Source organism: Panthera onca, chromosome B4 (assembly GCF_046562875.1).
Source record: "Panthera onca isolate mPanOnc1 chromosome B4, mPanOnc1 haplotype 2, whole genome shotgun sequence".
Lineage (NCBI taxonomy): Eukaryota > Metazoa > Chordata > Mammalia > Carnivora > Felidae > Panthera > Panthera onca.
In genome coordinates, this window is record NC_138345.1 from 15,553,296 (window position 1) to 15,568,000 (window position 14,705).

At 38.3% G+C, this 14,705-nt stretch overlaps 1 protein-coding gene across 1 annotated transcript in view; it reads right to left on the minus strand.

The window, feature by feature from the left end:
* CUBN (cubilin) overlaps positions 1-14,705 on the minus strand; it is a 273,361-nt gene that overhangs the window by 88,885 nt on the left and 169,771 nt on the right. The window contains exons 39-41 of the mRNA XM_060659546.3: positions 13,663-13,855; positions 6,281-6,478; positions 1,561-1,707 (exon numbers count right to left, since the gene is read on the minus strand). Of these exons, the coding sequence (XP_060515529.3) occupies positions 1,561-1,707; positions 6,281-6,478; positions 13,663-13,855 (538 nt within the window). The remainder of the gene's footprint in view (positions 1-1,560; positions 1,708-6,280; positions 6,479-13,662; positions 13,856-14,705) is intronic.

Sequence of the window (14,705 nt, forward strand, 5' to 3'; positions counted from 1 at the left end):
GCGTGGCATGACGTGACTTAGATTTTTAAAAGCGTCACTCTGTCTGTAATACCTAGACCGTAAGATGGGGCAGAGAGAAGCTGAGCAGAGTGTCTGGTCGGAGGTGATTGCCTGGGTCCAAGGAGCGATGACAGAGCCTGGACTAAGACAGTACAGTGGCTGGGGTCTAGGTATATTGGGAAACTAGAATCATAGTGATTTGTTGATGGTTAGGACGCAGGGTGTGAGAGAAAGAGAAAGATCGAGAATGACATCAAGATTTTTGGCTTACGCAACTAGAATGATGCCCTTTCCGTCTATTAAGGTTGGAAAGAGTGTGGAATGAGCAGGTTTGGAGGGTGGGAGAAGGTGGGAAGCAAGAGTTCGAGTCCCACGTGTTAAATCGGAAATACTTCTAGATACGCAGCTGTCCAGGATGTAGGTGCGTGCGCGCACATGTACACATATGTACATATATACATGCACACATACATCTGTCATACCTAAGTACATGAGAGAGAGGCTGGGAGCAGAAGGAGAGAGTGGAGGGTGGGACCAGGGATTAATTTGCCAGTTGTCAGGGACTAAACAGCTCAGTGAGGGAGTGCAGCGAGATTACACAACTACTTAATCACAGGTGGAAATTTATCTCAGGTCTGTCTGATTTAAAAGCCCGTTCTTTTAAGCAGCCATGTGACCCGCCTCCCTTGAGTGTGAGGAAGATAATTTATCTTCCATTGCTCCCTACTCTATAAAAGACATATATAATAGTGCAGAAAATATTAGATAAATGTTTAATGTCTATATCGAGAGTCGACTTTAAAATTACACCTCTTTGGTTAAAAACATCAGAGTCTTTCAATGTTCCATTTTCCATGAACTGCTTCTTTAATTTTAACCCAGTTTGGGTTTACTGGATTTATTACTGGACTTCCCATTTTATCAAGTTTTGAAAGTCTCGGTCATACCGCACATGATCGCCTCCCACATATCGTGCACATTCTCTGACTCATCCAACTCATATTTTTAAGAGAAACATAGTCTTCCTGCCAACCCTCAGATAAGGGATTTAAACCAAAAGATTTCTGAAGATACCTTCTATATTACTTCCGGTATTTCTTAGATTGAAGAGGACTCTGGCTTATTGTTCCTTTGATGGGTGGTGGGTAAGGGCTGTCTAGTTCTGTCCTAGCTGAAGCCCTCAGATAGGCTGAAAAATTGTTTTAAAGATGTCACCCTTTGTGCCTACCATGAATGCACCTCCTTTTGGGGGGAAGATGCCATGCCCAGGGACCTGAAGGTAAGGAATCCTTCTGTGCAATCCTGGCCACAGTTTTTTGGACCAGGACTCAGTACCTGGCATAATGATAGCCAGCCAGAAGCTGGGCAGAGACCCGTGTGGTCTCACTTACAATCTCTGTCCTGGCATAGAAAAATAAGCAGAGTATATTAGAGAGAGAGAGAGACAGAGAGAGACAGAGACAGAGAGAGAGAGAGACAGAGACAGAGACAGAGGGAGAGGGAGAGAGATGATGAGGTGAGATGATATGACATGACATAAAAAATAATGGAACTTAGTACCCTTATGAAAGGATGCATTAAAGCCCGGTCTGGTGACACTGAAGTCAGAGGTGAACCGGATGAACATGTACTCTCCAGTGGACCGGATGGGTCCAGGGATCTCTCTGCCACAGAGAACCGCTAGCTGCTGGGCCTGGATATTGTCTCCTATGCCAAAGAAAGGAAATGTCAAGCGTGAAAATATAATGCCTTCAGAATCTCCTCCACCATCATTTGCAACCCAGACAAAGTGGCTCATATGTTTTTTACAGAACATCGCCATTCCTGGGAGATAATGAGATTCTCAAGTACAAGGACGCTCCAGGGGTTACATCATTCTGGCTCCAGCTCATGATCGAACTGCCTACCTTTCTCTTTACCCTTTATGTTAAAGTCTCCCTTGACAGTTCCCACCGCCTTTCTAAAAACGGGGCAACCGTTCCTCCTGGCACTAAAACCCAAAATCGGAGCACATGAGAGTTAGGAATGACGGAGGACCAGTGCTGACGTGTGTTAGAGACCCTGCTAAATTACTCTGATCACTGAAGGTCCAGTATCTGAAAGAGAAGAAAGATTGGCTTTTAGGCAGCAGATCCTGTACTATCGTGGCAAGGTCATTTGCCAAGAAGTGTGCAACTTTTATATGAACCTCAGCTCCAGAGAGTTTTTTGGTTGTGGCTGTGTTTTTTGTGGGTTTTTAAAACTTCATTTGTTTTATATCGTTTATTCATGTTTCTATTAGACGAACACACGTACGTCCACCCGTGGAGGATGAGAAACGTTTCAGCCAGGGTGCCCTCCAAGGAGAGAGGCAAAGGACAACTGGGTCACTTCATGGCTCTTTTCCTTTTTACGACTCTTGAATATAAGCAACATGGAACAAAGCCACAACCAAAGGCAGAATGGAGCACAGGAGATGATAAAATATTTGGATACCTTGGCTGGGATTTTTTCCCCCTTAAGGCAAATAATTAATAAACTTCAAGCTCATAAAAACCAAAAAATAGAGTACGAGACATGAGGAAATTTTCCCCTGTAAAACAACAATCAGCAAAATTAATACTTCCGCCATTGATCGCCACCTAAAATGCACTAGTATTAACTATTCTAGAAAACCAGGTAGTGTGTGGGATTACAAATGCAATGGTATAGCTATAAATAGGAGACGCTTGAAAGGTATTCTTTGGAGGGTTTGTGACCTCTGAAAATTTTTGGTACTTTATAATTCAAAAGTTTCTCTCTTTAACTCCTTTTGCACGTGTTATTTTGCTACACATTTTGCCCTGAATTGTTTCGGTGGACTTACTCTCTAATTACCAATGTCACAAAATTTGGAAGTTCATGGTATGTTGTTATTTATTTCATAGGTGCAAATTTTCTCTCTCAGTGAGACTGGATAGGATCTACTGATTTGTATTTCTTTTCTAAACTTCACCTCAGACCATGTGATGAAACAGTGCTTATCTCTAAATAATTACTTCGCGATCACCTAACTGATGAGTTGGTAGATAACCCAACAACCGTAAGATGGCTTGTTTCTCCCCACAGTATCCATAATAAATACGGAGGTATGTCTAGAGCCTTCCATGACTTCATCATATGGATGGTAGCAGGGATGAATCTGATCTTTAAGGGGAGGGGGAAATCAAAGGTAAACAGCCAGGGCTAGAAGGTAGTCTGGTGATTCTCTTTCTAGTCCAGACTCCTCATTTTAGAGATGTGGCCGCTGGGGCCCAAGATTACAGTAGCTGACATTTATCGAGCAATTATTATTACCACTTTGAGTGCTTTACATACAATATCAGACTTTATCATCACAATAATGCTATTAAGTAGGTATTTTTATTATCCCCATTTTGTAAATTGGAAACAGTCTTAGGAAGGATATATAATTTGCCTGAAGGCATAGAGCATAGAAGTCAACAAGGATTTAAAACCCTGGCTAATTAACTCCAGATGCTCAAACTATACTATTATATGATTTCCCTAAGATCACAAAGTACCTTTTATATCTATAAATAGATAAAAGGATTACTGATTTTTGACTTTTTTTTCTTTTTTTTTTTTTTTTGCCTTTCCCCCCCTTTTCACTGTTTTTTTGTTTTTTTTTTTTTTGTTTTTTTTTTAATTTTATCTAGGTCCAATGTAGTTTCATGGAACCTCAATTTTGGGGAATCTTGGTATGTAAAATTTGTTGTTACATAGTCTGGAAAAAATTGATTCAGTCTTGAACCATCACCAGCCTGTAAAATGAATAAACAGGTGGGAGAGTGACTCAGGTCTCCCAGGAAGGCTGCAGGGCCCTCTCTGGGGTGGCCCAAGAATGTTCACAGCCAGCCTTGGACCAAGGAACAAAGGCCCAAGGCCTGTGATGACTGCCCAATTGCACAAGTGGCCTGTAAGTATCATTGGTTGTGGTTAATGGCTTTAGATATTTCCTTCAGGATGGTATATACCCCTGCTATTCGGAAGCAAAAACCTGGCTGAACAAAGAACAAATAATTGAAATGGGACTTGAAATTTTATTCTAAATGTAGACAAACACTGAGCCAATGAACAAAATACCCACCAACCGCCACATAGTAGGCACTCAACCACTACATCTTGAATGAATCAATAAACAAATGAGGAAATAATGAACCTATTCAGCACCAACTCATGTTGTAAATAAAAATCTCTTTGGATAGGTTGCACACCAATTTAAAATATTATCATTGTTTTGGCATAGAAGTCAATCTGCAGAGCTCTCCAAGTTCTATGCCTCAGCAAGAACATTCTATAAAGTGGATATGATGAAACCTATTTCAGAAATATCTCTAATAAAGTAAATTGAAATCTAAATTAAGCAATTCCAAATTCTGCATCTACAAAATGCCAGGGCTTTTGCTAGGGAATTTTGTGTTTATTATGTTCCCTAATACAACAACCTCACGAAGGAGATATCAGCCTCTCTTTCACAGACAATAAAACAGACCTGGAGCCATTTAGCAGTTTAGCAAAAACCACCTCAATAGAAAGTGATTTTTGAAAGAGTAGCCACACTTTACTTCATTAATGCAGTTACCTACTGAAGATGTTTTTTCAAAGTTTCTACTATATTCTGACCACTCAGAATATGTGTGCAAGGACACACTCATTTCATCACATGAGAAGTTTTAAATGTTAACATCCACAGGAATGCCTTGATGTGAGAAAAGACGGCAATTTCTCTGAGCAATGCTCTGGATGATGTTTGATGGAAAAGGGGGGAAAGTTAAGGTTTATCATCTCCTGTTTTGTACGACTGACTTGAGCGTTAATGTCCAGCCTCTACAGAAGGAAAATCAAGCACCTCTGCCGTTTCCTAACTGCCTTTCACGGAAGTCTAGCGCTGAGGGGATGAGGAAGACACAAGCTTACACGTTAGTAACCTGTGGGCAAAAAGCAAGCACACGTTTGTTTGGTCCAGAAAAGGCTCTGAAGCTTTTTTCATTAATTTCCAAAATTTAACAATTGGGAAATTCATAGAAAATTCTGTATCTTTCACATCTCTTAAAAAAAAAAAAAAAAAGGAAGCTAAATAACACTGAGCCTGCCTTCCTAGTAGCTGCCCCTTCAACTCTGTGCCCCAGATTAACACTTTCCTTGTTATGTCCCCTGTTTGTCTAGGTAGGCATGTGAGGTCGCAATGTCTGTATCTTGTGGTTCTTAGACTTTAGAGACCATCATTATCACCTGGAGGCAGGGACAAGGGTCAAGTGAGAGAGGCACTTGCCTCATGGGCAACATTCAAGGAGGTCCCAAAGACCTTAGAAAGCAAGATAAATAATATTTTACTGCAATAGTTAAAAACTGAAATTTAATATAAAATGGTCAAAATATCACCATTTTCAACAAAGACAGAATCCAACCGTGCAGTTTGCATAATCTTGCCTTGCTTTCCTCAACCTAAACGTGGCCCCTGCCTGGAGGGCTTTTTAAATCACAGACCTAAGACCCACTTGGAGAGTTTCTACTTTGGTAGATCTGGGGCGTGGCCATAAGATTGGCATTTCTTCCCTGGTGACACTGATCCTGCTGGTCTGACGACCACACTGGGAGAAACACTGGTCAGAGGACATGGCTTGCCTCTCCTCCAGCCTTGTGAACCGTGAAGCATGATTTTGTACATGTTGCATATTAGCATTATTCTTATCCCCCATCATGACATAGCCATACCACACCTGTGCATAGAGGAAAACATGAAAAAATATAAGCCCTTAATTCTACCTATTCTACCCAGAGATTCAGTAGACAAAGAGAATTGAATACAAGCAATTATATATCTATAATAATATATAATAATAATAAATATATATAATAATATATAATATATATATTTTTTTCACACTGGTATCTTAAGGTCATAGGTATAAAATATCAAAATGTATCTCCAAGACCTTTCAAAAAGAAGGCAGCACCACCTGGAAACTCAGACCATTATTTCCTACTTAAGCCAAAGATAGTATTTTCTCTTAGTAAGATAATGCTGTTCCTGAGATAGTATGTGCATTAGTTTGTTACAGGCAATTTAATATTTGCCTTATGTTCTTCAGAAATTGTAGCCAATTCTGGTATGGGATGCCTTCACTGACCATAATGTCAGAGAACTTCCATACAAAACAGATGGAGGCAGTAAATGAGTATCACTATAACTGAACGTAACTCTGTATGTGTCAAGGTTGAAACTCGTAGTTTTGTGTTTTGCTTAAATGTTTCTCACCATCTCTTATCACAAGTTTGTCATAGTCACATGTTCTGTGAGCTTCGATGTCCAGGGAAAGGATGTTGAGTTCCACGGTAGAATCTGGAGCCTGAATGAGCCACATACAGTCAGCGCTGTTACTGTAGCTTTCGGGCCAGCCTGGGGAGAAAAGAAAGGCTGGCGCATCTCCTGTCCTCAGGAACCCACCACAAGCACCTGTAGAATGAAAAACAACATCTATGAGATACCTCTGACGGAGGAGAATCTAGCCCGTTCATTTTAAAGTGGCAGCTCTGTGCCAAAAGGACACAACCAATTACAACAAAATTCTCAAAGAAGTCTAGAAATATTTTATTAAACCTGCTGACTCACAAAGCTGTGATTTCTGTTCATTTATTTTTTGTGTAAGAAAAACACTGTGTTCTGCTTTTTTCACCATAGCCTTGCCACACAGCCCGTTTATTAGTGTCTTAGTGTCTTTTATTTGTTAAGCACGAAGTTAGTCCACGTAGAAGACCTTCTTTTATTATCATCATTATTATTATTATTAATGTTTCCTCTGTACTTTACCTTTTTTGAGAGAGAGAGAGAGAGAGAGAGAGCAAGCATGCCCAAGCATGAGCTGAGGACGGGCAGAGGGAGAGAGAGAATCTTAAGCAGGCTCCACGCTGAGCATAGAGCCTGACACAGAGCTCAACCTCACGACCATGAGATCATGACCTGAGCCCAAATCAAGAGTTGGATGCTTAACCGACTGAGCCACCCAGGCGTCCCTCCTCTGTATTCTAATCTTTACTTTTTTCAGCATAGCTGTTCACCATGTTATTTATATGTGGGCGATTTTGAAATCATTTTCAAATTAGTAAAATGTATAACAGCCTTTCTTCATTTCTTATTAATTTTTTAAACAATTAGCTTCGTTAAAGTATTCTTTGTGTGTCATAAAACGTACCTTTTAACATCTACAATTCAGGGGCTTTTAGTTATAGTCACAAAGTTCTGTAACCATCAGGGCTAATTTTAGAACACTTTCACCACTCCAAAAAGACACTTTATACCAATTACCACTCATTGGCTATTTTCCACTCTACCAGTCCATGGAAACCACTAATTTACTTTCTGTCTCTGTCTATGGATTTGCCCATTCTTGCCATTTCATATACATATAATCGGACAACATGTGGCCTTTTGTGACTAGCTTCATTCACTTAGCATAATGGTTTAAGGTTCATCCGTGGCATATTTCAGTATTTCTTTCATTTTCCTTCATTCTTTTCATTTCCTTGCTTTAGGCCTGTCCAGTACTCCACTGTATGGATATATCACATTAAGTTTTATCAGTTGTGCGATATTTGGGTTGCTTCTGCTTTTTCACTATTATGAAGAATTCTTCTATGAACATTCAGTTTATACATTTTTATGTGGACTATATGTTTTCAATTCCATCAGGTATATGACTAGGAATGTAATTGCAGGATCATATGGTAACCCTGTGTTTCAATTTTTGAAGAACTGATAAACTGTTTTCCAAAGTGGTTATAACTTTTTATAATTTTACCAGCAATACACAGGGTTCTTATTTTTCCACATCCTTGCCAACCCTTGTTATTGTTTGCTTTTGCCAACCCTTGTTATTGTTACTGATTGGTTAAAATCATCCTGGGAATTTTAAATATATATATTTTTTAGTATACCATTTTAATTCACCTGTTCTTTTTTTTTTTTTTTACTATACATACATACATACATACATATATTATTTTTATTGAGAGACACAGAGAGAGAGAACACGTGCAAGTGGGGAAGGGGCAAAGGAGAAGAATGCAGAGAATCTTAAGCAGGCTCCAGGCTCTGCATGTGGCCTGACACAGAACTCGGTCCCATGACCGTGAGATCATGACCTGAGCCAAAATCAAGAGTCAGATGCTCAGGGGCACGTGGGTGGCTCAGTTGGTTGGGCGTCCGACTTTGGTTCAGGTCATGATCTCATGGTTCATGAGTTCAAGCCCCACATTGGGCTCTGTGCTGACAGCACAGAGCCTGGAGCCTGCTTCAGATTCTGTGTCTCCCTCTCTCTCTCTGCCCCTGCCCTGCTCACACTCTGTTTCTGTCTCTCAAAAAAGTGAATAAACATTAAAAAAAAAAAAAAGAGTCAGATGCTCAACTGACTAAGCCACTCAGGCTCCCCTACTATGTATATTTTTAAGTTATTTTCTCAGTGGTTGTTCTGGCAGTTACAATTTACATCATAATTTGAAACAATGTAGTTTGGGTTAATACTAACTTAATTTGAATGGTACACAAAACTTGGCTCCAATAAAATTCTATTTCCATCCCCATCCTTTGATGCTATTTTTGCCATAAAAATTATACATTTAAACATTACAAATCCATCAACACAGTTTTATAGTCATTGCTTGATACAGTTGTCTTTAAATCAGAGAGCGGGAGAATTACAAACAAAAATGCATTTGCAATGTCTTTATATTTACTTATGTCATTATCTTACTGCATATACTATTTATTAGTTGTCAAGACATGCTATGGTACTTTCATTTCAGTCTAAGGCCTTCCACTAGAATTTCTTTTAGAGTAGATCTGCTGGCAATAAATTCTCTCCATTTTCATTTATCTTGGAGTCTTTGAATTTCTCCTTAGTTTGGAGGATATATGTGCTGGGTATAGACTTTTGACTTTTAATCAACAGTCTTTTTATTTCAATACTTTGAATATGTCATTCCACTGCTGTCTGGCTTTCATGGTTTCTGATGAGAAGCTAGGTGAGGACTCCTTTTACATGATGGATCACTTTTTCCTGGTGCTTTGAAGATGATCCCTTTTTCTCCAGCTTTGATAGTTGGTGACTTATCTAGGTGTAGATTTCAGACAGCTTATCCTATTTGGAGTTTACTGGGATTCTTGGGTGTGTAGAATAATATTTTTCATCAAATTTGGGAAGTATTTGGACACTGTATTCAAATATTCTTTGTCCCCCTTTATCTCCCTCCTTTTCTGGGGCTTTCATTGTACATATATTAGTATAATTGATAGTTTCTGAGGCTCTGTACAATTTTTTTCAGTCTTTTTCCTTCTTTCCCGTGGACAGGCCAATCTCAATTGACCTATCTGCACGTTCGCTGATTCTTTCTTCTATGTGCTCAAATCTGTAATTGAGCCCATCCAGAGAATTTCAATTATTATACTTTTCAATTCTAACATTTCTAGTTGGTTTTTTTCTTTTCATAATTTCTATCACTTTATTGATAGTCTCTGTTTGGTGATATATTATTCCCATATTTTCTTTCAATTCTTTAGACGTGGTTCCTTTTAAGTTTTCAACACATTTATAATAGCTAACTTAAAGTCTACATGTGTTGGGATATGCCTATAAAGCTCTAGTAGGCAGTTTACAACTCTGCCTCAGTCTTCACTTCCTGCTTACACAGACCCTCAAGATCACATAGAGTTGAGAGATCAGGGCCCTCACGTCCTCTCTTGGACATGTGCACAGTCCTGCACCTGTGTGTGGCTTTCTAAACTTCCAGAAATATGTCAGAGTTTTCCATAGATACCCAGTTTCTATGGGTATCTCATTCCCCAGGATTTTCCTTTTACAGTTTTATTCACCCTCTTGTTAGCTGCACCTGGTATTACTGCCACATATAACTGTGATGTTAAACAGTCACCACTGACTGTTTTCTACAAACACCCTGGGGATAGGGCTATGGGCACAGAACAACCGCTGAGGCAGGTCAAATGAAGACAAGTCCTGAGAATGGAGCTTTCCTAGGAAGCTGCCAGATAGGTCAAATAATGGTAATTCCTTAGGAATAGGAGGTTTTCTGTAGCTCTCAACCTGTTCTACTCCTTCCAGTAGTCACTCAACTACTGGTTTTGCAGCTACTATAGTTGAGGATTCTGCGAGGCAACTGCAAAGCTGAGGCAAGGGGAGAGATGGAAATAGGGAGAATTAAGATGCCAGAAAGCTGACTATTTTTCTGAGATTCAGCCATCATTCTTGAATAAACGCTCTTTAGATTGTTGCGAGCTTTGATGAATTTCCAGGGTTCTCAAAAGCTGATCTTGACAATTTTGACAATGTTCTCATTGTTTTCCTGCAGGAATGCTTTTTCAGAGGTCCTCACCCCACCATTCCAGAGGTTTCTGACTTTTATACCAGTACATGTTTGAATCTTACTAGGATCACCAGGAAGTGAGTGCAAACTTTTATGGGACTAGGTCCTAATTCTTGTGTCCTATTTCTACACAGGCTGCAGAAGTAAAGAAAAAAAGAGACAAATGAAAGAAATTTTCAAGTGGAAGACTTTAATATTACTCAGGGTCTTCAAATGTTAAGATTTTCCTTTATGTAAAATATTTCTTACCTTGAATTTATAAAAGGCAGTTATCAAACTAACCGACTTGGGGTCATTATTCTTTTTGGTCAAATATTCATTTTCCCTCATTTATAAACACATGCTGACATTGCAATTCCTGATCCTTTTGTGGTTGAGTGAGGTCATTTGACCAGTTTGAGCCAATGAATTATGAGCAAAATAATTTTGTCACTTTTAAGCTGAGCACTTTTGTACTGAGACATGCCAGAGCTCTCCTTCCTCTGGCCATGATCACAGTCAATGTCCCAAACAATGTCAGCTCCAACAGCCTGGGCTATGCAGTGATACTGATGGCAAGGCACTTAGTTAATCCAAGAAGAATATGTAACACAAACCAGAAAGAAACTTTATGATTTTTCACCAACTCAGAGTTTGGAATTGTTTGCTATCGCAGCATAACTGATTGTGTCCTGACTGATATGCTGACTAACCTTCTACTCGATGTGTTTAATTTCCTTCAAATGATCCTCATCCACATTAAGCTCAGTTTCCTTTGCTTTCTTTTCTTCTGCCTGTACCACATGCTTTGTCACTAAATAATTTAATTACTAAATTGTTATTTAACTGACATATGAATACTTTGTCTTTCCCAAGTATTTTTAAGCTCCTGGAGAGTTGAGATCAGATCTTTGTCCCTTTACTTAATTGTCTCGGTGTATCTATAGCAAATCCTCAATAAATATTTATTGAATTAAACTAAACATATGCATGTGTAAGAAATGCTGATGGTACAATGTGCAATATATATTTTAAAATGTTAAGCTTTTTACATTTTTTTTAGTTTTAATGAATCTTTCAGAATGCGATGCCCCCCTATCATCTAGGTAACTAGTAAATTATAAAATTCTCTTATCTTCTTACTTTCACCTTCCCTTGTTCTCAAGGAAAATGAAATTTATGATATAATCACTCATCCACTTAACTCATCTAATTACAGAGCTTAAGTATGAGAAGAAAATTTGTCATTTTTGAGTACTAAATTATATTTGTTGATATAATATTTTCCATGAGTAAGTGGTTCTTTCTCTAACTTGAGATTCGTGGCTATAAAAAAAGCTTAATTCAAGTTTACTTAGAAGAGCTATCCAGAATTAAATGGATAGCTTCAAACTGCATTTGGCAATCTTGCTGATGGTTCTTTGCTCTTAGATAAGTAGATTAATATTTTAAGAAAGAGATTCATATTCAATTTTATGGAAACATCTTGTAAGGGGGGGTGGAAAAAAACATCTCAGAACAGAATACTCTAGGTGCATTAAATGAAAACAAGTATGAATGAAACATTAATCAGTTACCTCTGCCAATACAAATTCCCAAGAAGTTAGAAGCAAATAGACTCTAATCTTTTAGGATATATTTAGTCTTAGAACAAGTTCAAAGTTTGAATATTCTTCAATGAGAACCTATGATAATGTGTCTCAATCAAGTACAGCTGATCCTTGAGCAGTGCAGGGCTTAGGGGTGCCAACCCCCAACACAGTAAAAATTCCACATGACTTTAAGTAGCCCATGTGCCCAGCATAGGCTCAAGCTCATGACACTGTGATTAAGAGCCTCATGCTCTACTGACTGAGCCAGCAGGTTCCCCCAAAATCCATGTAACTTTGGACTCCCCCAGAACTTTATTACTAATCGTCTACCATTGACCAGAAGTCTTACAGATAACAGTCAATTAACACATATTTTGTATGTTACATGTATTACATGCTATAGTCTTATAATAAAGTAAGCTAGCTAGAGAAAAGAAAATGCTGAGAAAATTGTAAGGAAAAGAGGGGCGCCTGGGTGGCTCATTCGGTTAAGCGTCTGACTTCAGCTCAGGTCATGATCTCATGGTTCGCAAGTTCAAGCCCCACATCCGGCTCTGTGCTGACAGCTCAGAGCCTGGAGCCTGCTCCAGATGCTGTGTCTCCCTCTCTCTCTGCTCCTCACCAGCTCACACTGTCTCTCTCTTTCTCTTTCTCTCAAAAATAAGTAAATGTTAAAAAAAATTTTTTTAAATAAGGAAAAGAAAACACATTTACAGTACTGAACTGTGTTTATCGAAAAAATTCTCATATAAGATTTTTTCAATCGCCTTCATTTCAAACTTGTGTTGTTCAAGGGTCAACTGTATACCAAGGTTGGCAATATCCCCCAAACTGGGCTGTCAGACTTCTATGACAACCCATAAAAGCCATTCAAAATTGTTTAAATAAAATTTTAAGGAAAAATCAGTCTCCCCAAACACTGCTTACCAAGGGAATTAAGGATGTCTTAAACATAGTCAAATAAAAGTTTAACAATTAGGCTAATTTTACCTTAAAACATGAAGGTTTATGACCAACTAAGGAGAAAGTGAAGCATTTCTGAAGGCACATTTAAAATGAAATCTAGAAAAGGGGTGCCTGGGTGGCTCAATTGGTTGAGCTTCCCACCTTAGCTCAGGTCATGATCTCATGGTTTGTGAGTTCCAGCCATGAATCGGGCCCTCTGCTTTCAGCACATAGCCTGCTTCAAATCTCTCTGCCCCTCCCCCACTCACTCACTCTCTCAAAAATGAAAATAAACATTTTTTTAAAAACTTAAAAAAAGTGAAATCTAGAGGAAAAACAGTTACTTCTGTCTTCTAGTTGACCCATAATATTGTGTGTGTGTGTGTGTGTGTGTGTGTGTGTGCGCGCGCATGCAGAGCATTTACAAATCAAATTTTCAGAGATCTCTAAAGGAGTCTCTAGAAGTTATAAGTAGAATGCCTCATGGATATCAAACCCCTAATTAATATAAAAAATATAATGGGAAAAATATAAAAAAAACACAAATGTACAGTTTTTACAAAAGGCCGTATTTATGAAATTAAAAGAACACCTGATATATATGGAGGGTTTTAGGGCTGCACTTATTCTTAGTAATTTACATATTTGCCACCTATTAAGGGAAAGCCCTTTGAAACCTATTATGGGAAGGCCCATGCAGTGAAACCCAAAAACAGAATTTTATTTATTACCGTTTGGTAATACGTACCTGGAGCAATCGTAGGGGAAGGTCCAACAGAGACATTCATTGCAAACCACTCCAGAAGAAATCCTTTCCCTGAGATTGAAGAGTCAGAAGAAAACTGAAATGTCAAGGAATTTCTAGAGGAGCTAAAAGATTTGGTCTGGGTACCACAGTAAGTTCCAATTAGGCGGGAATGAACACCAAGCCCATCATAAATCTGCATGTAAAAAAAAAAAAAAAAAAAAAAGATAATACAGCACTGAATTCAAGTAATTACCTCTATTTTTCTTCATAAAAAAGAAAACTAAAAGGTTGCCTTGTTATTATAATTTCATCATAATGAAAAAAATAAACAAGTAAACACCCTATGTCAGTTGAAATAGAAAGCACCATTAAATATAAAATATGACTGCAAAACATTTTAAGTGTTTTAAAATAATTTCATCTTTGCTGCAGAATTATATGAATTCATAAGCTGTATGCAATATAGCTCATTATTTGATCTACAGTAAAATTTAGGGGTGGAAAATTAGGAATCAAGATAGTTGTACGACAATAGAACTTATTGAATGTGCTTTGGGGCCTCAAAGGAAGGAATTAGAAAGTAACAGAAAAAGCAACAAGAAGAAGGAAAGGTTTAAACAGACAGGTGTCGGAAAGTAGCATTAATGACAACAAAAGAGTGACAGCTTGCGAGGGCTCAACACACATTCAAATCAATTATTTTTTTTCATTTGGTTGAAAATATGAAGTTACCTATTTAGAGACATATTTTTATAGTTACAAACACATAGCACGGAGCACATTGTTTTTTTCGGCACATGTGGAAAAATGCCATCCAACCGTATTTCCTATCCTTTACTTCATTTTGTAAATAATTTGGAACAAGTTCATTGAAATTGTTATAAATTTCTCTGCCGAAGCTATGAGATAAGCTGTTTTTCAAACTATGTAATAATGATTTCCACACATCCGAAGCACCTTTAGGTACTGAACTCTAGGTGAGGCCCTGCAGACCCAAGATGAATAAAATGGAATCCTGGCCTTTGAGAATCTGATAACATAGT